The following is a 26,935-nucleotide window of genomic DNA, read 5'->3' as shown; positions in this document are numbered from 1 at the left end:
TTTTCTAATATTTGGAATTCTTTAAGAACCTATTCCTCATCCTTATTCTCTGAGGCCATACCCTCAATTTTTCCCAGGCCTAAATATTTTTTTAACCAAAAATTATTAGCATTGTCTCATGCTTTTCTTGAAACATGTTTCTTCTCTGTGATTTTTACCTCTCAGCATCAAATCCGAAAATATATAGGTGGCCAGCCTCAGAGGTAAGGGGCAGATAGGCTCTTCAGAACTTCCACAATGGCCGACGGAGCTTCACTCTGATGTTGTCAATTAAAACTACCAGCTTTTTTTTTTTTTTAATTAATGATACATACAACTGAAAAATTATCAGCCTTTATTTTCTCTAATTATTCTTAATTAGAGCCATTGTTTCTTATTTAGCCGCTATGATCATTTATACCACCACTGTATTCAAAAGTCCAGAATTTCCTCTAATCTATCCATAGCCAAGTTTTTGAAAATATTTGCCCCAAGAGACTAGGAAATGGGATATCACTATAATGTAGGAGGGGCTGGCACACATTTCAAGTCACAGAGCTCCATCCCTTTCTTATTACCTTTTTGCATATTTCCTTCCTTTCTCCCTATCTTTCTCCTTTCCACTCCTAACCTTAATTTAAGAAACCACAGGAATGTTGCTGACTTTTCAATAATCCACACTGTTTTCTAAAGATGCCTTCCAGAGGAAACCCAACTGCTTCCTCCTACTTACCTAAACTGACAACCGAGGATTTATTAAAGGAAGTTTCAGTATTTAAGTATTCTAATTAACATTCAATACAACACAAACTCTTTTAAAAATATATCTGTATTGAAAAAATAAAATAAATCAAGTTTCCTAATGTAACTAGAGTCTTTCAAATCCATATATATAATGTATATCTATTATAATTATAAAATTATATAATTATAAAAATTCCCAGTTTCAAGAGTGAAAATTATAACTACTAAATTAAAAAAATGAGAATAATCACATTCTACTAATACTTAATACCTTTTGTTTTCCTTTTAAATAACTATTGAGTACAATGGTAGGAACATTTAGGCTTTTTATTTCAGCCAAAAATCTCCCTCTCATTCACTACAGTGAATGAGGCAATAAGAATGTCGAATTCTGTAATAAGTATTACCAAAATGATCATAAATTGAATTATGCAGTGACACTGATTAACAAATTCTTTGGTAACAAAGAAACTCTCTTAAAGTCACTTAGAGTAAAGAAGAATTTTAAAAAGTTATCTGCTCAGTTCTTGGCTGATGACAATGTAGCATTCATTGACATTTTCTCAGCTAAAGATTTTTAAGAAGTTGATTAGGGTGTTCTGTGATATACATATATATAAAATCTTCCTGGTATGGATACTTAGAAATATGATATGAAGGACTAATACACATCTTTTTTATAGAACATTATAAGAAAAATTGCTATTAGCATATTATTCAATATTCTATATAAGTAGTCACAAGGCCTTTATTTTTTTAATGTATAATGACATTATCCATCATTATAGTATCATACAGAGCATTTTCATTACCCTAAAAATTCCTTGTGCTCTCCCTATTCATCCCTGCCCTACCCCCTGACAACCACTGATCTTTTTAGTATCTCTAATAGTTTTGCCTTTTTTAGAGTGTCATACACTTGGAATCATATACTGTGTAGTATTTTCAACTTGGTACTTCCTCCATGACTCATGAGTAATAAAGTTCTCTATTTTAGTTTTTCTTATGGTCTGTTGTTAGGGCATGGCTTACCATTAGGTACCCTATATTCCACTTAATAAATACTAATTTAACAAAGTCATAACATATGGAGGTACCACTTTTTCAGCCTTTCACTTACTGAAAGACATCTTGAAAGACATCTTGCTTCCAAACATGGGCAATTATTTTAAAAAATAGCTGCTATAAATATCCATGTGCAAGTTTTTGTATAGACATAAATTTTCTACTCCTTTGAGTAAATACCAAGGAGCTAGCAAAACACACAATTCTATGGTGAGAGTATGTTTAGTTTTGTAAGAAACCACAAAACTGTCTCCCAAAATGGCTATATTTGTTTGCATATTTATCAGTAATGAATGAGAACTGTTAACAGGTCCTTTTATGTAAGACACATTCCAGAGGCTCCCTTAAACTCAAGTGTATTATATTCAGAAAAAAGGAAGTAATGATTATGTCAGATAAGGTTGAGCATAAGGTATCTTTTACTTAGTTTAAAAATTAATAATATATTCTAACAATGCACTTGAAGTAATTTGATTTCAGTACACATATAAGTGAAAAGTATACACATACACATTTCACATGTGTATATATGTATACACATATACATATACCCCACAAGGGTGTACACAAACGCTCCCCAAAGGAAGAGAGAGAGAGAAAATTGTGTATACACACGTGATTTCTGTACAACAATAATGTTATCTTCACATGTAGTGTATTTTTGAATGTATAAAAAACATTGAATTTTTATCATTTTGTTTAGTTTTTACACCTACATTGCATTACCTATTTTTTGTATATTGAATAGAATCAGAAAGATTGAGTCACACACCCAAGGCAACACAGCTATTAAGTGGCAGAATCATAATTTAATACTTCTTGTCTTCTAAAAACAGATCAAGTACTTTTCCACACCTTGAGGCTCACAACACCACATGCACTTATACACACACACACATGCCCTCATACACACAGCCATACATTTAAATATATGTGCAATTTGAAATATATCAATTAATGTCCCATGTCCATCTCTCTCTTAGTAGAGACAATACAGACCTTAAGATTAGCCTAACCTAATATTGTACCCCTGGTTTTACCCGGTTTCTAATTACTATGTGTGTTTTTTCTCATAATTTATTCACTATCACCTAGCTGTTTTGAAGTTAGAATTGTAGAATAAAAACACAGATTGATAGATGGTAGTTTAAGATGATGTTTGGTTTAAGCCAAAACAATCATCTAAGAAAAAAATTACCTTAATAACAGATGTCTCAACCCTGGATGGGGGACTCTGAACTTGAGCTGCCGCCGCCATGTTTGCAATGGTGCTGAGATGGTTCATCTGGCTCATTGCCATGGTGACAGACGCTGGAGGTAGGCTGACAGGAATTAGAGGGTGGGGCATCATCATAAAAGGAAGTTCCAGTCCTATAAAAAATACACATATATCATCATTGCTCTTTTCAAATAAAACTGTGAAACATGGTGTATCTCATTTATTAAAATGGCAAAGAACATAAATCATTGAAAATTGAAGCATTACAAAATGTTCTAATAATGATTGCCAAAGGAAAAATTATTTGTCCCTCTTTATGCAACAATATCCACTCACCACTCAGGGAAATTAGTTTTAATGCTAACCAGTTTGGTACCATGTTTATCATATCACCACGCTTCATAAGTTTAGTACAAATGGTCAATTTGTTCCTGTATTATTCTTCTGATCAGTCTAATTCTTGTTTAAAATATGAGGGTTTTTTTTTAACTTATCACAATTAGTTATCTAAATGTAATATCTCTATTATGTCCTATATTCTGCTATCCAATAATTAGATTTTTTTCTCTCCAACTACTCTTTTTAATGCTAAAAAATGCCATTATACAATTTGGTTGAAGGTGGCTCTGCTGAAGGTGGTGGAGAGGATAACTAAATGGAAGGCTGTGAGGTCCAGGCATGCAGAAGAGGGTAATAGAAGCGTGAGATCCCTGCGGTGGGCAAGGGTAAGGTGTTTCCTTATGCCAAGAACCATCACTGCTGCTTGTGGGGAATGAATATAAATAATTTGGATACAATATTATTCCAAATCCTCTAATGATTAGCTTGAAATGAAGTTTTAAAAAGTATATCACATATGGAGATTGGCCAAGTTATTTGTGGGGAATTAACCTCAAGTAAGTAAATTTCCCCCAAACCATATTTTCTTTTTTGTTTTCTATTTCTTACATAGCTCCTCAATTTAAAGAAATTCTACAATATTTAGCCTATTTCTTGCAGTCTAACTAACTTGACTAACCAAAGTAAGATAAAATGGGCGCTGTTATCTACCTAGGTAATTAATTACTTTGTGGAACTTAAGTCCGCTGGTAGTTGTAGAGTCATACTTGTATTAAGCAATATTCTAGCCACCATTCAGAGTTGAAGTTCCTCACTTCATTCCACCACAAATCCTAAACATGCAATCATTAAATGCCCAATTGGTTAGACACAGTACCCAACTGGTTAGACAAAGACCCTAAAAGATCACTTTACAAAGATTTATAATACCATAGCAATAAATGAAATGTGTGTGTATCCCTTTTTTCAACTACAATGAAACAAAAGTTGATGATTATGGCAATATAGTGTCAAAGTCAAAACAGTACATTTAAGGGCTTGTATTTTCATAATGGTGGCATGCCCTGGATTTCAGTAGATCCTAAAACACCTTTTAAAAAAAAAAAAAAAGATTTTATTTATTTTTTTATGAGAGACACACATAGAGAGAGAGAGGCAGAGACACAGGCAGAGGGGGAAGCAGGCCCCACACAGGAAGCCCGACATGGGACTTTATCCCAGGACTCCAGGATTACGCCCTGGGCCGAAGACAGGCGCTAAACTGCTGAGCCACCCAGGGATCCCCAATCCTGAAACATCTTAATAAGATATATCTTGAAAGTAGTTTATGAATAATTTCAATTTAGACATGTCCCCAAAATAAAACAACATTAACTTATTGTTTAATTGAATTTGTTGAATACACAAACTAGCCACTTGAAGAAAATTTCTGTAATGTCCCCACCAGTTTTTGAGTTTTCATTTCTTAAAAAAAGAAATCATATTTTCTTATTATATGCTTAGAAACAGCAAAGTTGGTAAAACTCCAATTTAAATGCTTTAGCTCTATTAAAAGCCTCATTGTAAAATCTCTACGACATAGTTTTTAATGAAGAATACTTAGTTACTGCCATGATTTTTTTCCATTTACTTCATGAAGACAGTTAAGGTTCAATATAAATTCAAACTCATTAGCTCAATACTGTCTGGATCTTAGAGTAAATTGTTCAGAAGTGGGTAATGAAAACTCAATTCAAATTCTTTAGCAATCAAACAAAGCAATTTTATTAAACAATGAAAAGAATCAATTAAAATGGATATCTTTATTATCTTTATTATTTTACAAGAAACCATGACAGCTTTTGGCTAAAAAAAGTTTATAGCTTCATCCAGAAATGGCTCACATAAAAGAAATTTCTCCAGCTTGTTCCTACACTGTAATATAAAAGTTCACTTCCATATTCACAAATTTATGTACTTTATTTTTCTACTCCTGCCTTTTTGGAGACTTATACCAAGGTACTAGTCAAGCCTGCAAAAATTAGAAGTATGAATTTTTCAAGGGTATGATGTCTTGAAAATATTCAATGACAAAACATTTTTAAAATCTCCACTCTACAATGCCTTTATCAATGTATGTGCAATTTTTTAATTTATATTTTTACAGTATCAGTTAAAATAAGAATTGAAGTATAACCACTGACAGTTGGCATAGAAATAACACTTTGGAATAGATGCTATTTGAATATGAAAACTGAATTGGGAATTTGTAACTGATAATTTCTCTACGTATTTCATTTAAAATATCCAATAAATGCAAGCATTATACTTTTATAGTATGTTGCTTATTTGAGCAATTAATATGTGGAGTGTAGAAAAATATTCACATTCATTATTTTAGGTTCAGTTTGAGTTCTGTTTAAATCTGTTATCTACTTTTATTTTTCTGTTCACTTGAAACAATTTCTTCTTTTATTTGAGTTCTGATTGCCAGCTAAATAAATTGGATAAAGTCATTTTTTCAAAATAAATTTCAATTTTGCTCTCATAGTAGAGAAGGACTATAACTGTTTTTTCACATTATATAAAATATTAAGCCAAAATTCTGATTGAATCATTCTGAAACAGATTATAGACATAATACTATCTATTTTCACACCTCTTTTGCATAACAGGATATTAGTCCCTTGTGTAAGGTAAATATCAATCATCCACATGTGAATTTTCCATAGCAAGTTTATAACACTAGATTGGGTTTCCCACTACATAAAATGCTTCTAGCCATCTCCGCCAATCATCATTTGTTAAATACTCATGATGTTAGCTCATTTGGGTAATAAATAGAGCAAACAATTAAGAAACTAAGTCTGATGAAAAATATATAATATATAACTAAGTCAGCTGTAAGTGATTTTTGCATTATTTATAACATCCTTTTCCTCTATTAGCATGAATAAATAAGAATTGAAAATAGTCCACTTCAGATGAGGACATACCCATAGCTATTAAATGTTTAGGTGCTTTGTTTTAAAACAATATATTTAGTGACTGATATAAGTGAGTATATGTATACTATGCCTACAAACATATATAAACATATATACCTTTAAAATTAAAGTGTACTATTATGCCCACATGAAATCTTGCAAGAGACAGATTAAATATGTAAGAAAAATCCTAATATTTGGTAAGGAGAGTTAGATACAGAAAAGAAATGATTCATGTATCCTTCCCCATTCTTATAGACTCACATAGTATCTTGACTTTATAGTGGAAGAACAAGATGAAGTTCATATAGCCCTAGTATCCTTAAAGAACACATACTGTAATAGGTTATTGAGGCAGGTATGCAAAAACTTGTAAAATAAAACTATAAAATAGTTTGAGCCAAGAAAAATGGTCATGAGTTCGTGAAAAGACTGAAATAGTGTATCTAGCAGTTGATTACTTGGGATCTGTGTCACATTTTAATGTTAGGGGGAGGGAACTGAAGGGAGAGAGACTTCCCATACCCAGTCCTACACACAGACCATGTGAGAAGTTCAGAAACTGTCTGTGGTTAGACATCTTCTTACATAGGTTCAGCTGAGAGTAGAACAAAATAGGCAGGTGCTATATGCTGAAACTGAGAGTATAACCACAAACACAATGAATGCCAGCTACTAATGCCACGGCATGATTTTAGTGGAGTGAAAAAAATTTTTTTCAAAGATTTTATTGATTTATTCATGAGACACGGAGAGAAATAGGCAGAGACACAGGAGGAGGGAAAAACAGGCTCCATGCAGGGAGCTCGACGTGGGACTCGATCCTGCGTCTGCAGGATCATACCCTGGGCTGAAGTTGGCGCTAAACCTCTGAGCCACCCGGGTTGCCCTGGTGGAGTGAAAATTAACAAATGTGCAGTCTTGCAACAGCCAGAAGTAAGTGAGGACATAAGTTTAAGAAAGAAAATGGAAATTAATGCCTGATTACCAATTCTATCTCTAGCTAAAAACTATTAATAATGCATTTTATATAATGTGAAACAATTCACTTACCCTGCCTAATCATACTGATGCTAAGAATTCATCAACAGTTATGTATACAAATGTATGGAACTTACATATAAAAAAAAGTGATTGCGTGTGTTTAGTTTTCCTTTGTGTAAAAAAGATGTATATTCTTCAGGGACAAGTAGGTGATCTTAAGATTTAGTGTAACTGAAATTTGAATTTGTAAAGACAAGGTATGGGAGATTCTCTCCCCCTTATATTCTCCCCACCCCTCCATTAAAACATAGTTACAGATTCTGAAAAAAAGCAAACCGTTTGATGCACTGTCTTGGTCTTTTTATGAACTCAAACTACTTTTTTGGCTAGCCCCTATTTTATATTTTATCATATTTTGTGATGTGTATTTTATGATGGATCAAGTTTTGAATGTAGAAATATACTGCTTTAGGAGAAACTTAAATTTTGAAAGCTATCCCTACTCTAAAGGTAACCAGATTATGGGACGGTCAGAACTGATGGGTTTCAAATATAAAATGGTTTTATTTTTCCTCATATTACAGCCTTCAAACATGTTTTGTCAAGTCTCCTTTTTCTACCCCTTAATAACCTTGAGTATTAAAAGAACATCCACTCTAGGGGCACCTGGGTGGCTCAGTGGACTCAGCAACTGGCTCTTGATTTTGGCTCAAGTCATGATCTCAGGGGCATGGGCTGGAGCCCCAAGCTTAGTGCAGAGTTAGCTTGAGAGTCTCTCTTTCCCTCTCCCTCTGCCCTTCCCCCATTGGTGCACATGTGCTCTCTCTCTCTCTCTCTCTCTCTCTCTCTCTAAAGAACAACAACAACAAAACACAAAAACAAAACAAAAACAAGCAAAAAAATCCATTCCAGTTAACACTCAACTCTGTTTCCTCATCCCCATCAGCACTGGCCAACCTTAGAGCCTAGGTAGCCTGGGCTTGGTTAGTTTTTCATCTATCCTTCTGCCCTTCCCCTGGACAGTAGGCTAAAGGTCTCCTACCCAACCAGTTCCTACTCAAGTCTTCCCTACACTGTAGCTTCTATGACTATACCTACTGGCCATTTTCATCTTGTACATGGCAGGTGCCTAAATGCTAAGTATCTCCTAAGTCATGTTTGAATCTTTAAGAGGAGCCCTTCCAGAGGAGCTTCCTAGCAGCACGGGTCCCTGACAATGGAAATCTCCCTCAGCTTCCTGCTCTTCTAAGCTCCTGAAACTACCATTGCCCTTGAAACCAAGGTCCTTCTTTTGGTGTGGATCCTCTTATTCTGATGAGGTCCACACTATACCCTGCCACTTCTCAATTCTTTGCCCCCATTCTCAAACATGTACAGAAAACAGATCAACAGTTCACACCAAAACAGAAATGCAGTTTTGAAATGAGGTGGAAGCACCTGTAATCCTTGAATAATTTTCTTGGAACTCTCTCTCCCTTCATTTGGTGGTGAGGAAATGCTATCAAAAAGGGATCAGTGAACCTCAGCCTTCCCCCATTAGATGCTATCTCTTCACTACAAGGATTTCTGCAAATTCCCTCCTCTCTATGGTTCCTCTTATAATGGAAGAGGAGGATATTTGTGGAGTCTGGGGTGATAGGATTGGCTGGTTCAGGTGCTATTAATAAGAGGCAGTTGCTTGTTACTTTCTTTAAAGTGAGGCGTGCCTGGTTCCTTTTGTTCTTGTGTAGGACCACAGGAAAACTTTGATTCTATATCTTGTTACATGGTATATTCATTAGAACCAGTGACAAATATGGCTAGGTTAGAAATAAATTTTAGGAACTGATTCTTGCAAATAAACTGAAATAAAGGGACAGAAATGTGCATGTTCAGCATTTGGAATGTTATTTTACAAATCAGCTGAAACATTAAATTATCAAGTAAGACAGATGTTCAAAAAAAAGATGACCACGAAAAAAAGTAAAGAATGATTAAATGTGGAGATAATCATTAGCAATGAAGAGAAGATCACTTTGGTTTTTGGCACACAATTTTTTAAGTAGAAAAAGAAATGGAAAATGTTTTGGGTAAGGATATTATTACTGTTTCTCTTTAATTAAAACAACAACAACAACAACATTGTGTATGTGTGTGAGTGGCACCAAATATCCTAGTCCAGATAATTATATTTAATAGTGAATCCTGAATATATCAAATAAGTCAGATTCCAAAAGGGAAGGTCATAGTATTTTTTTAATGAATTTTGGAAGAATACACATAAAATAATCACCCACAAAATTAAAGTGATCTGTAAAAAACAAATGCCTTTAAACTACTATGCATTAAGATAGTAAAAGCACATGTAAATGTTATTACCCTTTATAACTAGGTAACATGTAACTATTCATTCAGATTTTCCCACTGGCTGACCCTGATAAAGGAGGCAAATCTCAGAGGGACTAACGGTCACACCACTGCTTAGTGAGTGACACTGATACACTGTGACGGGAACCTGACATTGTCAAGATTCGTTTACAATGAAAATGATGGCAAGAGCAGGCATTTACTCCATACCATTGGAGACCACTTAGAAGGATGTCAACGCCATCTTAACAAAGGAGACAAGACTATTCAGTATGAGTAAATACTAGTCACAGACACTATGGATGGTCAGTTGTTATTTCAAAGGTAACTGAGAATAAACAAGTTATTATCTGTTAGAGGATTAACTTCACCCTAATAAAAAAATGAGATATAAAATGTCAGCAGTACTACTAGTGCTAATGCTTTGTATAGAAGGGAGAAACTGTCCTCTCATGAATTAATGTAATGTAATCTTTAAATCTTTTTTCTGGATAATAATCTGAGCACAGTTGATCTACATTAGCATATAAAAACATGAAAACTTTCAGTGTTTTGGCTTAACTTCATCAAATTACTGTATTTCTAAATGAAGAAGAAGTAATCTTTTACAGGTACAATTAATTAGGGGCACCATTTAAAAAATAAAACAAATCAAAATAAAATATTCCAGTTTAGGATAAAACAAAACAAAACAAAATATCTCAGTGGTTTAGCGAAGAAGACTACAAATGCCTTGTTTGGTATTATAAAATAATGCCCATACAAAAGTCCATTACCAGAGTCTAAAACTCATCTTTGATTCTGGATTTGCTGGGGAGAAACAAAACTGGTTAGCTGTCATGTAACCAATCCTGCTTAGCTGATGTTCTGACATCAACTAACTTTTTTTCTTAGAGAGAAATAATAGAATTTTCATGAATTCTAAATATCCTGCTACCAATAAATATGAGTCATTTAGGTAAACATGTTACTCTACTAGAAATACTTAGACATATTTTCTTTAGCTATCTATCATTAACTAACATTACTCTGTGTTACCTGAGTGGTAAATATTTGTTATTTAGGAGAAAACTTTTGCCGTACAAGAAAGCTTTTATTTTATGATGATACTGTAATATCAGTATCAGTTATTAAAGTCCATGGACTCATCAGAACCAAGTTGAAATATTTCCATTTCCTTACATGTTCTGCAATGTTGCTGAAAGTGGCATAGTTAACAAGCTACAAAAGTAACATACAAAATACTGAAAATCAGAGCTGCTTATTCTTTTTTATTTTAGTTGAATGTTCTTCATTATGGCTGATGATTATTGAACTAGAAAGAATAAGAAACAAATTGTAAAATCAGAGCTGAAGTTCAAGTCACTACATAAAAGGATCCTTAGAGAACACGGAAACACATAAAAAACAATTATCCCAAGAATCCTTAAGGAATCATGGAAAACCAGAACGGCATTAGGTAACGTAAGATATGGCTTATGTTTTAAAAGCCTTGATTTTAAACTCAGAAAAATTATTAGACTGAATTGTTATACACAGAATGCAATACTTTATATTTTCCTTTATTTCATACCAAATTTCAGAAAGTTTTGATACAACTGAAAATAAAAGAAGGAAGTCCATTACTATAAAGATAAAGGTTAAATATTTTATGTGGAGAAGACAGAGATAATTATATCCGAAAACACTTTGCTTTTTGATGCTGTTGTTTTCTTTGGGCTCATTAACACCATGCTCTAAGTGTTAACCAGGTAAAATAGATCCACAAAACAAAACAAAACAAAACAAAACAAAAGCAGACTCAGACTGAGTAAATAGTTACATAGGACTCAATACAAGGAAAGAAATTGTAGCCAGATTAATAATTTATAGACTTAATATTTAGATGTGTTTTGTTAATATGGACTATACAATGATTGGAAGCAAGAGCCAAATGTTTTTACTCAGTGGAAATGATCATATTGCAACAGATTGGTTAATTTTCACAGCTAAAGCATAATGCTATTACGGACCGTGTAGAAATAACAATACTAAAAACATATGTCAACTTTCCAATCTAAAACATATTCATGAAATTCTTCAAAATAAAGCAGTTGGGTGTAATGTATCCATGTTAATTTAACTGCATCTTTTAACCTTTCTCATTGCCAATGTCAATGAATTTCTACCTTTTCCCACTTTAACTCATCAAATTATTTTTCCATTAGGCAAACAAATGAACTAGAAATTCTCCTCTCTAAGGATATTGTAATTTCCCTATAGATTTACAATTACATCAAATAAAATTTCAAGTTAATATACTTTATATACTGTTAGTAGAGTAATCAATGTCATGGTATATAATATTAACCATTTTATGTTTATGGTTAAGTGTTGCTTGTCGTCAGTTGAAATCTGTTTTAATTTCCATTGTTTTATACAATGTTTTCAGTTTTAAATTACTTATGTTGAACTTAAAAAATCTTCTCACTAAGTTTTCCAAAAAAGTATAAAACCCTCATAGGTAGAATGGCATACTCATGGAAATTACCTCAATATTTCTCATTTGTATGGATCTAGGTCTTAAATTATCTTCTCCCCAAACCTGCTTGGCCTTAAAGAATGACGTCATCAGCTAGTTTATAAGCCAGAAACCAAGGGATCATTTTTATCTCTTCCTCTCTCACTCTGTGCCACAAATGTCCAATTCCATTTCATGTCCTGTTGATTTCATCTATGTAATTTATCTCTACTTCTATATCTGCCCCTGTAATCAGATTCAAGGATCATCATTACTTTTAAGCACAAATCTTACACTGTCACTCCCCTGCTTAGAGGACTTCAGTTGTTTCCTATTTTTATTAAAGAAAGATCCAACATTTCTTATCTTAATATAAGCACCACATGGTCAGGCCCGTTTCTTTTGTTCACCATTGTATCTCCGCATATAGCAAAGTAAGAGTAATTTTCAGTCAGTTTTTGAGTTGAGAGCTGCAATTCTCAGATCATTTCTTTACATTCATATGAGGTAAACTTCAGTGTGGCTTTTTAAAATGCTAAGCTGTAGCCTTTGTTCTTGAGCGGCGAAAGTGTGGGAGAGAGATACACAAGTATAGAACATGCACCTAATTTTATTCCTTGGAATAAAAGAGAAGATGGAAAAAGAGAAAGTATGTTTGATATTTTGGAAATAAACCTGATAGAACTTGGTAACCATCTGGGTACAAAAGGGGATGAAGAGAGGAAAATGAAAGATGATAGTATCTAGACAACAAAAGGGTGTATGGTGAGATCATTAATGAGGCGATGATGGTGATGATTTCTACTGTGTATCATCTACTTTCAATGTGGCAGGCATTGTGGTTTTTATATGCACTATCCAACAAATCTTTGGAAACCCTGAGGTAGATCCATATTACTGTTATAAGTGTTGATTTAATTACCCCAGGATTTAGGTTCTGGAATTCTGAACATGAAATCCAAACTTTTAATTGCCCAGTGAGGAGGATTTAACAATAAATAAAAATAAAAATAAATCAGTTGGACTTACTAAATATGAGATATTTCAGGAACAGTCAAATAGAGATTGACAGCAAGCAATTAGAAATACGGAATTGAAAATTAGAGGAAAAGCAGATACCCAATGAGGTAGGTTTTGATGTCTTTGATTTGTAGGTGGGAGATTAAGCACGATGCTTGAAGAGGGTATAGAAAGTATAAAGGCATAGCTACTAAAAAGTGTATTTTTACTATAAGTCCTAGAATAAATCCCAAATAAGACAGCTGAATGATTTCAAAACAAAACAAGAAAAAGAAACCTGAGAAGCTAAACAGACTAAGCAAATATTGGTGTATGACTCCTACAATAAATTTTTAGCACAAGAGTACCAATGCCTGTTTATAATATTCAAGTGTCTCCACTTACTTCTAGGCTATAATAATCTTTTTAATAAGGAAATCAACATGAATACCTGATAGCTCTTGGGTCCTCAATTAATACTGAATAAATAAGTGTAGGACATTATGATTGAACATAAAGATTTAACAATCCTAACTACTATTTAAATAAACAGACTAAAGACAAAAAAAAAAAAAAGAAAGGAAAAGAAAAGAAATAGGCACAGTTAAGCATAGCTTGAAAAGGTATCATTTTTCCAATTTGTAATATGATAAATAATTACAATATCCAGCAATTACAAGATCTTCTTAAAAACACTACAGAGAGAGGCAGCTTTAAATCAAAAGACTACATATCACAAATAACTCAGCACATTTGAAGGACCATTGAAATAATATTATATTATAGTGGTAGATTACATGCAGATGGCAGGCCTGTTGAAAGCTACTGTTTATATGAAACCAAATCATTCTTTCCATAGCTTTTATTATATGTAGTGAAGACATACTATTCAAAGCACTTTTCATCAGTTTTTCATGGGCGGACATGGCAGGTGATTTTCAAGGTCAAAATGACCACTAAAATTTCAGTTGCTAGCAATGAAAAGAATACTTAAGAAGATCAGCATTAACGTGGATAATTTCATTTCTACATTTTAACTCCAATTCAGGAATTAAATATAAGCACTTCATTTTTCTCCCAAGAATAAATGTATACAATATGCTTTCTTAGATTGTTGTGACAATGTGAATTAGAATAAGAAAAATGGTTAGAAAATGTGTTTTGAAATGAGGATTGATTTTCTGATAAAAAAATCCTTAGATCAATATAAAGTAAAATTTAAACATCATATTCACTTTTTATTTAAAAAGTATCTAGTGTAACTATTATAACCATAGTATGACCAATGAAGAATATAAGGGTGAATACAACCAGCCTAAGGTCACACAATGATTCTGTGTCAGAATCAAGTGCGAAACTCAGGTTTCACGTTAATTTAAACAAATACACATACACAGGGTAGTATTTGGATAAGTCATATTATTTTTCTTCAATAATATTTTCTCAATATCAATATTAAAAAAGATGTATGCCTTTTGAAAAAAATAAATAATGAATGGTGAAATTACCATCTTTTCTAAGTGCTCAAATGGAGAAACAGAATTTTTAAAAATCTTAAACTGATAAAACAAGCATCTATACAAATTGTCTTTATAATAAAGATATATTTCACATGTTTTCAGCGTAAGATATCTTCTAGGGAGGGGTCTGTAATTACTGAATACTAACTAGCTATCTAAATGTAGAAAATACTCTCTGTAATAAAAAATATTATGATGTAATTTTCCCTTGTGATCAGAAAATCTGTCTTAAATAATTTCAATATCTCTTCCACTTTTAAAATATTGCACCATTTCTCTTCTTCTCTGTTCTACCACATATGTGCTCTCACATCATTACACAGGGAATGTTAGAACCATTCTCAGCAGTACATGGTGTACCTGGCCTAACACCTGAGTAAATACACTTTGTTAAATGTTGCTCTTAATTAAAATAATTTATATTAAGTAACTAAGACTTCAGTTATTAGGCTAAAACACAATTATTCAAAGCAAATTAAATACCTCAAGAATTTCTTTAGCTTCAATGGTCTGTACAGAAAGTGTTTTTCCTCTTTGGTAAATTTTGAAATTTTGTTCTATGAACCTTCTATAAATAGTTGCTTTTCACAAAGAAGCCTCTCAAGTATAATTTGTACCTTATCATGTATTTGAATCATTTTCACAAAGAATTATAATTCTGTTATGGACACACCAATAAACAAAAATTCAAAAAGAATTTCTTGTTTAGTGGCTTATGTGCGTAATCCCACTATGTGGGATTTTTTGTATACTTATATATTAGCTATTTTAAACTTAACAAATCTACAAAAGTATTAAGAGTTAAAGAATAGAAGTCTTAATTTTTGAATGTGTCAAACTTCTAGGTAGAGTGGAAATAATTTTTGAAAATCGCTCTTACATGCATTTGCTCAGATTCATATTAAGATATGTTTAAATTCTGGCTTTGCAGGTTTCACATTCTTGTTTATCTAAAAGTCAAGTTAATACTGCATTTTGAAAATCTTGGAAAGGAAACAGGAAGAAACCAGCAGACTATTAAATAGAAAAGAAAATAGAAATAGGATAGAAAACACAAATAAATTTTTAAAATATCAATATATAATCATATAAAGAGAACCAGATGCCAAGAATGTTACAGTATATAGGACGAGGAGCAAGAAATTATACTTAAAACACCTTTACATAATAAATAATTTATTTTTATGTATATATTTGCATAGAACTGAAAATACATAGAGTGTAAAAACTGAATATACATAGAACTGAATATACATAGAGAGTAAAAAGACACAGAAATCATTCATTCATTTTTTTGAACATATATCAAACACCTATTATATATTAGGCATTGTTGTAAGCAGTAGAACTACAGCAGTAAAGAAAGCAGATAAAAATCTATATCCCTGTGGAGTTTATATTCTAGTTGGGAGGCGGGTAGAGAAAATAATGAGCAAATAAATAAATAAAGTGACATATTACATTAAATGAAATGCCAGTCCAAAAGGTTGGAAGAATTTTTGCACATATGTGATGTATATGTGCACACGTTAGCATGTGCATTAGGAGAGCATGTTGGAAAGACTTCTCTGAGAAGACCTCACCATCAAGCACAATCCTCTCATTTTGCCTCAGTGACATGGGTTCAGAATGATTAAATGAAACTCTTGAGTCCACATAAGTCTCCAGGAAAAGATCTGGACTGAGAATACATTTATTGCCTGACCTTTGGTCCTAAATCCCTTCTACTGCACAACAGACCACACTAAGTTGAAGAGAATTTCCTGGACTGTTCCACAAGGCAAAGACAAACATGAATGGTGGGTCTGGATGACAGCTGGTAGTTCCACTGATGGAGGAGAAAGTACATATTAGGAAAGCATCAGAAGTCAGGAAGAATTAGGTAGGCTAGGGCCAGATTATGAAAGTTCTCAGATGTCAAGATGATGAGTTTGGTCATCATCTTAGGCAGGAGAGAGATATGATTAAAGCAATGTATCAGATGGTCAGAAGGAGGAGAAGGAACTCATCATCAGGAATAATCATCACAAGTTCTGTCATCCACTACATTGACAATGATGTGACCAGGGCAGGAATCCTGATTCTCATATTTCATGCCACTGGTAAATTGATAAAATAGGGGAAAAAAATCTTGTGTTCTCCATCAGAGTTTTCTAAGATGATGATTGAAGAACAAAATTGGTTTCCAGAGCCAGACATGACAAAACAATTATGCTGAATGAGAACATACTGCATATTCTTCCCTATATCTAAATCCCATGGCTTGTAAACTAATTCCTTTTATGTATGCACCAAATATTTCCCCCAAAATGTGTATCTTATATGGAAGCCCTCACATATAAAGATAAAATTTACTCTTTCTTGACAGAGGGCAACAGCTCACAGTGGATATGAATTCAACAATGTAGAGTTCCTAACAGAAAAGCAGGAGGATGGTCAGTAGATTTATAGTTGATGGACTTTTTTTAGACCCTCCCAAAGTGACACAATTAGAGAAGGCAAAAAGGAGATATTCCCCTAAACGCTAGAAACCAACCAAAAGTAAAATGTTCATATTCAATACCTTTAGTGAATACAATTAAGACTAGTCCAAGGCAATTTGAGTTTCCCCAATATACTTAATAATTGTATTAGAAAATGTAAAGTATTACAAAGAAAAGGACTCAACAGTGTTTTCCCAGGCATATCTGTTATAAAAGGTAATGCAATATTCTACTAATCTGAAATAATTAAAAGTGATCTTATTTAGATTTTTGTTTTTATGGCTTGTCAATAATAAATCTATTAGGTTTAGGAAATGCAAACGCAAAGAGAGAAAGAGAGAGACTGAGAGACAGAAAGAAAGAAAAAGAAATATTCCCCTAAAAATCATGATTTAATAATAAGATTTCTTATGAAATTGGACAAGTTTGACACTAACATTTTATTGAAAAATTAAATCTGGAAATGTGTTTTAATATAGCTATTTCTATTCCATGCAGAGTATATATTACTGTTCTGTAGTACCTCAAATAACTGTTATCATACAGAATATTATACATATCAGCGGTGTTTACTATCCTGACATTGAAAAATATGCAGCAGTGAAATAAACATTCCAACCTTAGCCACTATTTTTGCTATTCTTCAGTTTTTGTCACTATTCACATTTCTTAGGTTTACTAGAATTCCTCAAAAATAACAACATATAATATATATCATGTAGGTAATAATGTCTAAATTATGCCACAAAAATCTGATTTCTAATACTATATATAATGTCTTATTGGGATTGTATAATCAAATGTATGCATACAAAAAGTACTCACTTTCTTTAGCATGATAAAATCATAGGGCATGATAAGCCTTTATTTGCCTGGGAAGATTTTTATTTTTCTTACTAAAATCATAAAATGATCATATTATATTAAAGTGTGCACATGTAAACTAAAGCATGTGATTTTTTTATATGTACAAGATATCTTTATAAAGTATATCGTTTACTTGAGCGATTTTTGTTTTTGTACCCCAAAATTTTCAAGTTAAGTTCTATTTTTATCTGAATGATTTAAAACCTGGTACCATTTAGTGTGCTAAAATAACTTTTCAAGCAGCTTACTATGTATAGACTGCTTTTAAAAATTCAAAACAGTCTCCGTAGCAAATGTCATTTCTTTCATAGTTACAAAATGCAAACTCCAAGTGTTTTATACTAATGAATAAATGAGTTTGTCCTTTATGTATAAAATATAGTTTGTGTTTGTTGCACAAGTTTTTAATAATAGATGAATTTTAGGTTTGCTCCAACGTATTCAATAAAGTGTGATTAATTTGGTTTTTCAAAAATGCAAACTAGACATTACTATATTACTTTGCAAAATGCACAGCTTGCAACATTATTGTCTCAGTGGGATCTTAAATTGAATTGTAAAATGTGTCTTATTTCCAGTTTGATTTATGTAAGAGATAGCACTGGATAACGTCCCTTTTGAAGTTTCACTGCTTTGTGTGAACAAACAATATAAACCTAAAATTCATAATACAGTTTATTAGAACCCAAAGCAAACTTTCGAGTTATATCAGGTTTGACTGAAATGAAAACTTATGAGGGACTCAGAATACCACATTTCTAATGAAACAACTTCTTGAAGGTTCCTATTATGACAGATTATACATTTTTGACATTTTCTGTGATTTTTATTATGATATTTCAAGTAATTACCAAATCATGTTTTTCTCTAAAAAAGCTTCCCTGTGCCCTGAGAATTAATCTATGATACCATTTAACTTGGCTTTTTGAAGTAAATATCACCAGATAAAAGCCAGCTGGATCTGAATAATAGGCTACTTGAATGAATGTATTAGTGTTTGAAAAAGAGAGTACAAATCTTCTAAAAAGATTAATTTCCATAAAAAAGATAGCTCCCAGATCTACAAAAGAATAAATTCAAAAACATAATAAACTCTCAGAAAGAAAGGTAGATGAAAGTAAAACGCTGCAGCACCTTGTTACTGCAGCTGTTGTGTGGCAATGATTCTGTATCAGTTACATTCGGTGGGTCCTGTAGGGCTCTTCAAAGCTTTGTGTGGAAAGCCCGAGTATGGGATACAAGTGACACCATAAGTAATAACTTCAGCGATTAATTTTGATGCAACGCCACTTCCATTCTGATCTTACTCTCAATATTTACAGTTGAGAGAAGCTACAAAGGTTCTGATGGAAATATATAAATCCAGTAAGGATTTTGTTTTCCCCCTTCATTTATTAAAGATGTGGATATGAATTTTTCTTTGTCATGAAAATATTGCAGCTTTATCACACAGCATAGCTGCTGACATCATCATGTAAAAAGACCTGAGTTGGCCAATAGACTTTATTTTCAATATCCTGTTTCAAAACATGTTCTCTAAAAAGGGCCATGCATTCTGTTCACACAACTTCTCTATTTTAGTTTGTATAGTTACTAATAAAAACGAAGTTTGGCCATGCAGAACTTCCTCTGGGAGGTAAAATGTACCCTTCCATCTGGAATGATTCTTATGCTATTATTACCTTTAAGGAAACAACCGGAAGCAAATGTGGAGACAAATTAACTTTTTACTTAGATTAAATCCTATAAAACTATAAACCTGGTAAAAGAATTGATGTTCGAATGCTATGTCAATATTACATAATTTCATGAGATATACAAAATAATGAATAAAAAAGGCAAATCCCACCAAACAACAAGAGAAGAAAAATCAACTGAAGGAGATTAAAGAGTTATTTTGGCAACTATATTTTGAAATTAATTTTAATATATGGAGTAAAACAAACTGCTAATTTCCCTCACTTCCCTCCATTAAAAAAAATTTTTTTTTACAATACATTTTCAAGATCAACCCCAAAATGAAATGTACTCTAGTAATTGCATATGTCTATTTAAACTGGGCAAGCTGTTTAAGTATAGTGAGATGTTTAAGTATGAAGTAAATGTCCATCATAATGAACACATAAAAAACATATTGCCATTATCAGAAAAACAGTAATATGTGAGAAAGGCTATAATGTCTATCTGGAAAATATTTTAAAAAGAAAGGTTGCCTTCTCTGCACTCATATTAACTATTAAATGGTTATGACAGTTTTTAACAGTAGCTCAAGAATTTCTTTATCATACTTCTTCAAGAAAGCTGCTTTTAGTTAAAACATAAAAATGGTAGTTACAAGGTTTCTGCAAACATAACTGCCATTCCATTAAGGAAATGGTGCAGCAAACAGTAAATAGTGGCCTCAAGGGAAATGTAAGTATTGATTTTATTACTGTGTTGGTTGGTTTGTATTTGCAATTGTCAACTCTAATTTTGGACTATGCTTTAAGTATCCTTAAAACTGCTTAAGGAAAGGCCAAATATTAATTGGAAAATATTGATAATTATTATGCTTATGCTCTAAATATCATAAGAGATTATTTCTTTCCAGCTTTTGCTAGACTGTCTTTTAAAAATAGGAAATTTCAATTTTGCTATATACATAGTGCATGAACAACCAAAACATTTTCATTAAGTCAAATTATATACTCATTTTGTGTACTATAAATCAGTATTTGACGCTAAGAATAAAATCAATTACTATGAAATGTGTAAACATGGTTACATACTTCCTTAATGTAGTTTGGAAATTTAGCTTTGAAATTCATTGATATGGAAGTTTTCATTCACCTAAAAGACATAAAATAGCTATGAAACTAATGATAAGTCTAAAATTTTCATCATATTCAAATAAACTTCAACTCATAGTCTCGTTAAATATAAAAAGATCATTTACTAAAAAAACTCACAAAATTTGCCAACTTAATATAATTAATACGTTTTACATTATCATCATCATTATCTTCATCATCACAGATTTCCTCTTTACATTTCAGTAAATGACATTCACACATTTATGCTAAAGGTGTAATTAAGAACACAGATCATTTTCTTAAACCATGCCAGAGAGCATCTCTGTTTAACATGTAAATTTTCAACTATACCTACGGGGCTGTAAATATAGTCAGTGTTAAACTTCTACAATTAACTAAAAGAAGTGTTTATGCTACACATAAATTTTAGAAATGTCCTCTGTGGAAATCTAAAGAGGTGCAAATTAATATTAAAAAAAACATTATGGCTGTTCTTCAGATTAAAAAACATAAAGTATTCTTAGGTTCATAAGCCATACAGTACACTTTAAAAACCTCATATCAAAAAGAGAAAGAAACCTTTTATAAATACACACAGAATCTTCAATATCACTAAATGCCAAATCCCTATATGAATCGATGAAGAGGGTCAAAGGAAAATGGTTTTCTTAGTTTTAGCATTAAAGTCGTACTTAAAATATTTAGACAGGAAAAATTCTAAATGAAGTAAAACCTTGCTTTGACTGGAAAAACGGGAATTCTTTGGGCATAAAACATGTCCAATAGGTGTTTATTGAATTACATTTCTCAGTTTCAAGTAATTAAAATTTAATAGATAAATAAATATATAAACTGGCCTCATTGGTTGCACTATAGAGTTGAATCTTAGCTCTGTCATTTACTCCACAGTTCAGAATAAAAGTCATGAGTATTTTTTCATACTCACTTTGGAATTCACCATACACTAGAAAGCCTTGCACAGAGACTACTCTCCCCAAATGCTAACTGAATGAATGAGATGCACAGAAAAATTTTAGCAAGACATCTGGCAGGACTGGAGTTTTATTTACAAAAACTAGGAAGAATAAATTTGGAGATAAAGAATAATAATTTCAAAATCAACAGAGACTTTGAAAATAAGTTTTTGTTCATCTTCATTGTCAGCCTTCCTGAGACCATCACATCGCTTCACCATGTCTAAAACTTTTAAGTTTATCATTTGAAACTACACTCTCCTTCTCACTATCACCACTGACTACAAGCATTTTTAAAGAAAACTCTGGGGACTCCTGGGTGGCTCAGTGATTGAGCATCTGCCTTTGTCTCAGGGCATGATCTGGGAGTTCCTGTGTTGGGCTCCCTGCATGGAGCCTGCTTCTCCCTCTGCCTATGTCTCTCCCTCTCTGTGTCTGTCATGAATAAATAAATAAAGTCTTTAAAAAAATAAAGAAAACTCTGGAGAATGTACATATCAAGGTTTCTTAATATAGATTCCAAAAATTTATAATATATAGCTGTAGATAGCAGTGAATCCCAAACACGTTGGTTTCAGGATCTCTCTACACACATTGGTCGTATCTCAATATAGACCATATTTGAAAAGAAAGTTAGGAATAAAAATATTTATTCTTATCATGAATTAAAAATAACTACATATTCATTGCATATTAGCAAAAATGCCATGTTTTAAAAAGAAATAAATATTTTCCACAAAAATATACACTCCTGCAAAATTCTTCAACGTCTAGCTTAAAAGAAGTCATTTGGATTTTCCTGTAACTTCTATATTCAGTCTGTTGCAATGCACAAAACATGTAGCCTTTAAAGGCTCCAGTACTCATGAGAGAATGAGAATTTTAAAAGGTAAAGAAGGTCTTAGTATTATTATGAAAAATATTTTGACCTCTTGGACTCTCTGAAAGTGTTTTGAGAGCCCCCCCTTCCATAGGCCATGGACCACACTGCTGCTACCTCTGGTAACATTTTAGGACATTTTAGAATATTTGGACATGTATTAATTTAGTAAATCAAGTAATATCCTAATATTACCTCAGTTATAAAAACAAGATTAGAAAACTTGCTCTAAAATTTCTTTTAGAAAAGTCATTACTTCCATGCCAACCATGAAATTTTTTAAAAAGAAATAAGAAGGGGAACTTGTTCCTCTAGACTTAATTTTACCTCACAGGGAATAACTCCTAGTTAGTATTCACGGTGAAGTGGTAGATGAAGCATAGAAGTTGGTAAAATTTAGAGGTGTCTTTAAATATTGCCGTTGCTGTCCTGGGCACAGAGACTCACTCTGTACCTAAAACACTTCATCTGAAAGTGGAGATAACACCTATTCAAGGGCCAGCACAGAATTAAGTGAGATATTATACGTGAAGCATAAAGTACACGGAACTAGGTAATTAATAAAGAGAGCTATTATTAAGTAGAAAAATCAAGGCAGAGATCACAGGTGTTGAGGCCAGACAGAAATGAGACAAGGACAAGATGTTCAAGAAGCTTTGTGATCTCAGTTTTTTATGTGAAACTTATCAATAATCAAGGGTAAGTATAAAATTAGCATTCTAAGTAGATAATAAGCATATACAATGTACCTGTCATATAACTAATATGAGGAAGAGGAGAGGGAAGAGGAAGTGCCTAAAAAAGGGGATAATTTTGCCATGTCAGTTTATAAAATTATAGAAAGTAAGGCTATCCTTTTTTTTAAATTATTTATTTATTTATTTATTTATTTATTTATTTATTTATTTATGAGAGACACAGATAGAGGGGAAGAGACATAGGCTGAGGGAGCCTGATGTGGAACTTGATCCCAGGACTCCAGGATCACAACCTGAGCCTAAGGCAGATGCTCAACCACTGAGCCACCCAGGCACCTAAAAGTATGACTATCCTTAAGAGATATTAGACCGAAGAGGGACACATTTCAAAACAAATACAGAAACTGTGAATACACAATGAATATTAAAAGTAAAAGGGAATGCAATTTGAAACTAGAAAGTTCTTGACCATGTCAGTTTTACCAAGGGAAAGTGCAACATTTTTCCAAGGGTTCCTTGAGTTCCTCAAAGGGAAAGCCTCCACCTTTAGTCACTGCATTGTCTAAGCTTATGCAGTACAGGGCTCAGGATGGGCATTCAGTGAACTAGCATCCAGAAAGAAGGCAACATATTATAATTAACATTTGTATGATGCTTTGGGGTTTAGGAAACATCAGCAGACTTTAACAACAAAACGAACTTGCTAGGGAGCTACCTGACAGTTTAGAATTTTAGTAACAAGAATAGAGCACAGGACGGATGGTGCCTGGGTGGCTCAGTTGGTTAGGCTTCTGATTCCTGATTAGAGCTCAAGTCAAGATCTCAGGGTCCGGGGATCAAATCCCCTCAGGGAGCCTGATTTTCCCTCTGCCTATGTCTAAGATATATTTATTGAAGTATAGTTGATACACAAAGTCACATTAATTTCAAGTGTACAGCATAGTGTTTTTGACAACTCTATACATTATGCGACGTTCACCACATGTGTAGCTGCTGTCTGTCACAATATAGTCATCATGCAATGCTTTTACGATACCATTTACTATATTCTCTATGCTAGACGTTTCATATCTATGACTTATTCATTCCATAACTGGAAGCCTGCACCTCTCACTCCCCTTGTCCAATGTTTCCCATCCCTCTGCTCCCTCCTTTCTGGCTAGAATCAGTTTATTCTTTATATTTATGGATTGGTTTCTAGCAGGGGATTTTAAATATAATGTTGGATTGACAACAAGCAGGGATTAGGTTGAGATGATATAAAAAATTATTTTTTTGACTTAGCAGTTAACAAAGGACAGGAATGCTCTTTTATTAAAGATAGCATAAATGTTCAAACCAATCTTTTGTGACTACCCATTTTAAAATTCAGAGATGTTGATACACTCTGAAAACATTTTTCTAATTGTCTAAATTCTACAAAATTAATGAGATTTTTTATATTCTAATATCTTAAGATCATCTGAAAGCTTTTATAAACAACTGATCTAAATTATCTATTATATCAATGATTGAAAAAATAGATACCAATCCACTTCCAGATGACTTGGCTAATATGTTTTAATTGGTAAATGAAAGCCACACATTCCAGGTAATCAATAATATTCCCAGTGGCGTTTTTATTTCTATCAAAATTTCATTTCTAGTTTCCCAGATGCATTCAAAGCAAGCATGAAAATTTAATTTTTAGACTGCCAAATGTCAAATGAATGTTATCCATTTTAAAATTCAGGAAAGTGCTGTTGCGTGGGAATATATAAAAGAAAAAGAAAATAGCAAGATTATGTATGCTTTCAGCCAAAAGTATTCATAATCCTTAACTTAAGAGATTTTAAAGGTCAATAATAATGGAACATTCCCATTTTTCATCATCGTTTCCCATGGTGAAATGAGTAAAATATCTTGAATAACTATTACTAACTATGAAAAAGAACCAGTTTGAGTTCACATTAAATTTGATTAAGGCATATGCTTTTTGAAAATATGAAATTTGAAATGTTCCTAAGGAAAAAAGAGTTTTCAAATTTTCAGTTAATTATTTTATTACTTTAATAATATAATTTCTGATTTAAAAACCTATTTTACCATTTTTTAAAAAGCTGAATAAAAGATAATAACCTAAATTTGACCATTTTAGATATCTCATATAAATCGAATCATGTAGTATTTGTCTTTCTGAGCTGGCTTATTTCACTTATCTGGGGTAAGGAAACAATAGGCAGTTGCTAATTAACGGGCATAAAATTTTAGTTAAGCAAGATGAATAAGCACTAGAGAATTTCTGCACACCACTATACCTAGAGTCAATAATACTGTGTTGTACACTTAAAAACTAAAAAGGGTAAATCTCATGTTAAGTGGTTCTACCAAATTAAGGTAAAATTGTTTTAAAAAGACAATAACATGAAAATATATAACTACAGCTTTTCATAACTCTCTTGATGCACTAAGTAAAATTCAACTGATAAAGCTTAAATATTAAATATATTTTAAGATTGCATAGTTAAAATAATCTGCTTGATTATGGATAGTATCAGCAAGGAAATTTGGAGGAAGTTTTGGGTTCTTACCTGTCAATATATTACTATGGTACTTTGAAAAAACAAGAGAATTTCTTAAAATATGTATTTTCTATGTTAAAGATTAGGAATATATCATTAATTCTTATTGTTTTAAAGAAAGTTATTTAATTTACTATATATTCATTCTCAAAATGCATTTTTTATAATCGAATGCTCAGAGATTCAGAGATATATAAAATAACTACCTACTAAGGAAATACCATTTTGCTTTTATAGATATTTTATTACATCAATGGAAATTTCTCTATATCCTTCTATGACTAAACTCATAAGCTATAACATAAAAATTACTATCAACAATGTAGGCCAGCCATAAAATTCAATTAAAAATCCCTACATTTTAAGCAGTTATAGTAGCATAATGTGTAAACATGAGCTGAAGTGATGTGTAGCTCCTAGAGCATGTCACATTTAGAAAATAAATGTCTTAACTGTTTCATCATCACTTTCTCAGTGCAGAGAATTGTGAAGGCTTCTTTTTTAATTCTTAGAACTCACTGGAAAAGTTAGTGCTTTTGTTAAAGAACTGACATGCTCATAATTTTTTTTCTTGGTTAAATCTGGTTGGCAGTATTGTTTCTAATATATTTTTGGACTCCAAAACCTATATGCTTTGTTAAGTCACTCAACAAATATTGGTCACAAGCACTGTTCTAGACACAGAGATTAGCAATGAGCAAACTGAACCACAAAATCCCAGGCCCCATGGGGCTGACATTCTAATAATTACATGCTCAATAAACTACATGACTTGTCAGATTGTGATAAGTACTATGGAGAAAAAAATAAAGCTGAGAAAGAAGATAGGGAATATTTATATATTGAGGAGGTAGGGTGCAATATAAAATAGGGTTGTTGATTAATCTTTAAAAGAAGATAACATTTGAAGATGAGATAACAAGATCTATGAATCTCTGGAAGAAGAGGATTCCAAGAAGAGGGGAGAGCAATGCAAAGACTGAGTGCCTGCAGTATTTCAGAAATAGCCAGGGTGGCTA

At 32.4% G+C, this 26,935-nt stretch overlaps 1 protein-coding gene across 1 annotated transcript in view; it reads right to left on the bottom strand.

Annotated features, from left to right (window-relative positions):
* DACH1 (dachshund family transcription factor 1) overlaps positions 1 to 26,935 on the bottom strand; it is a 422,360-nt gene that overhangs the window by 128,003 nt on the left and 267,422 nt on the right. The window contains exon 4 of the mRNA XM_077855416.1: positions 2,987 to 3,159. Within this exon, the coding sequence (XP_077711542.1) occupies positions 2,987 to 3,159 (173 nt within the window). The remainder of the gene's footprint in view (positions 1 to 2,986; positions 3,160 to 26,935) is intronic.

Source organism: Canis aureus, chromosome 17 (genome assembly GCF_053574225.1).
Source record: "Canis aureus isolate CA01 chromosome 17, VMU_Caureus_v.1.0, whole genome shotgun sequence".
NCBI lineage: Eukaryota > Metazoa > Chordata > Mammalia > Carnivora > Canidae > Canis > Canis aureus.
This window is presented reverse-complemented; position numbering and strand designations above follow the sequence as displayed.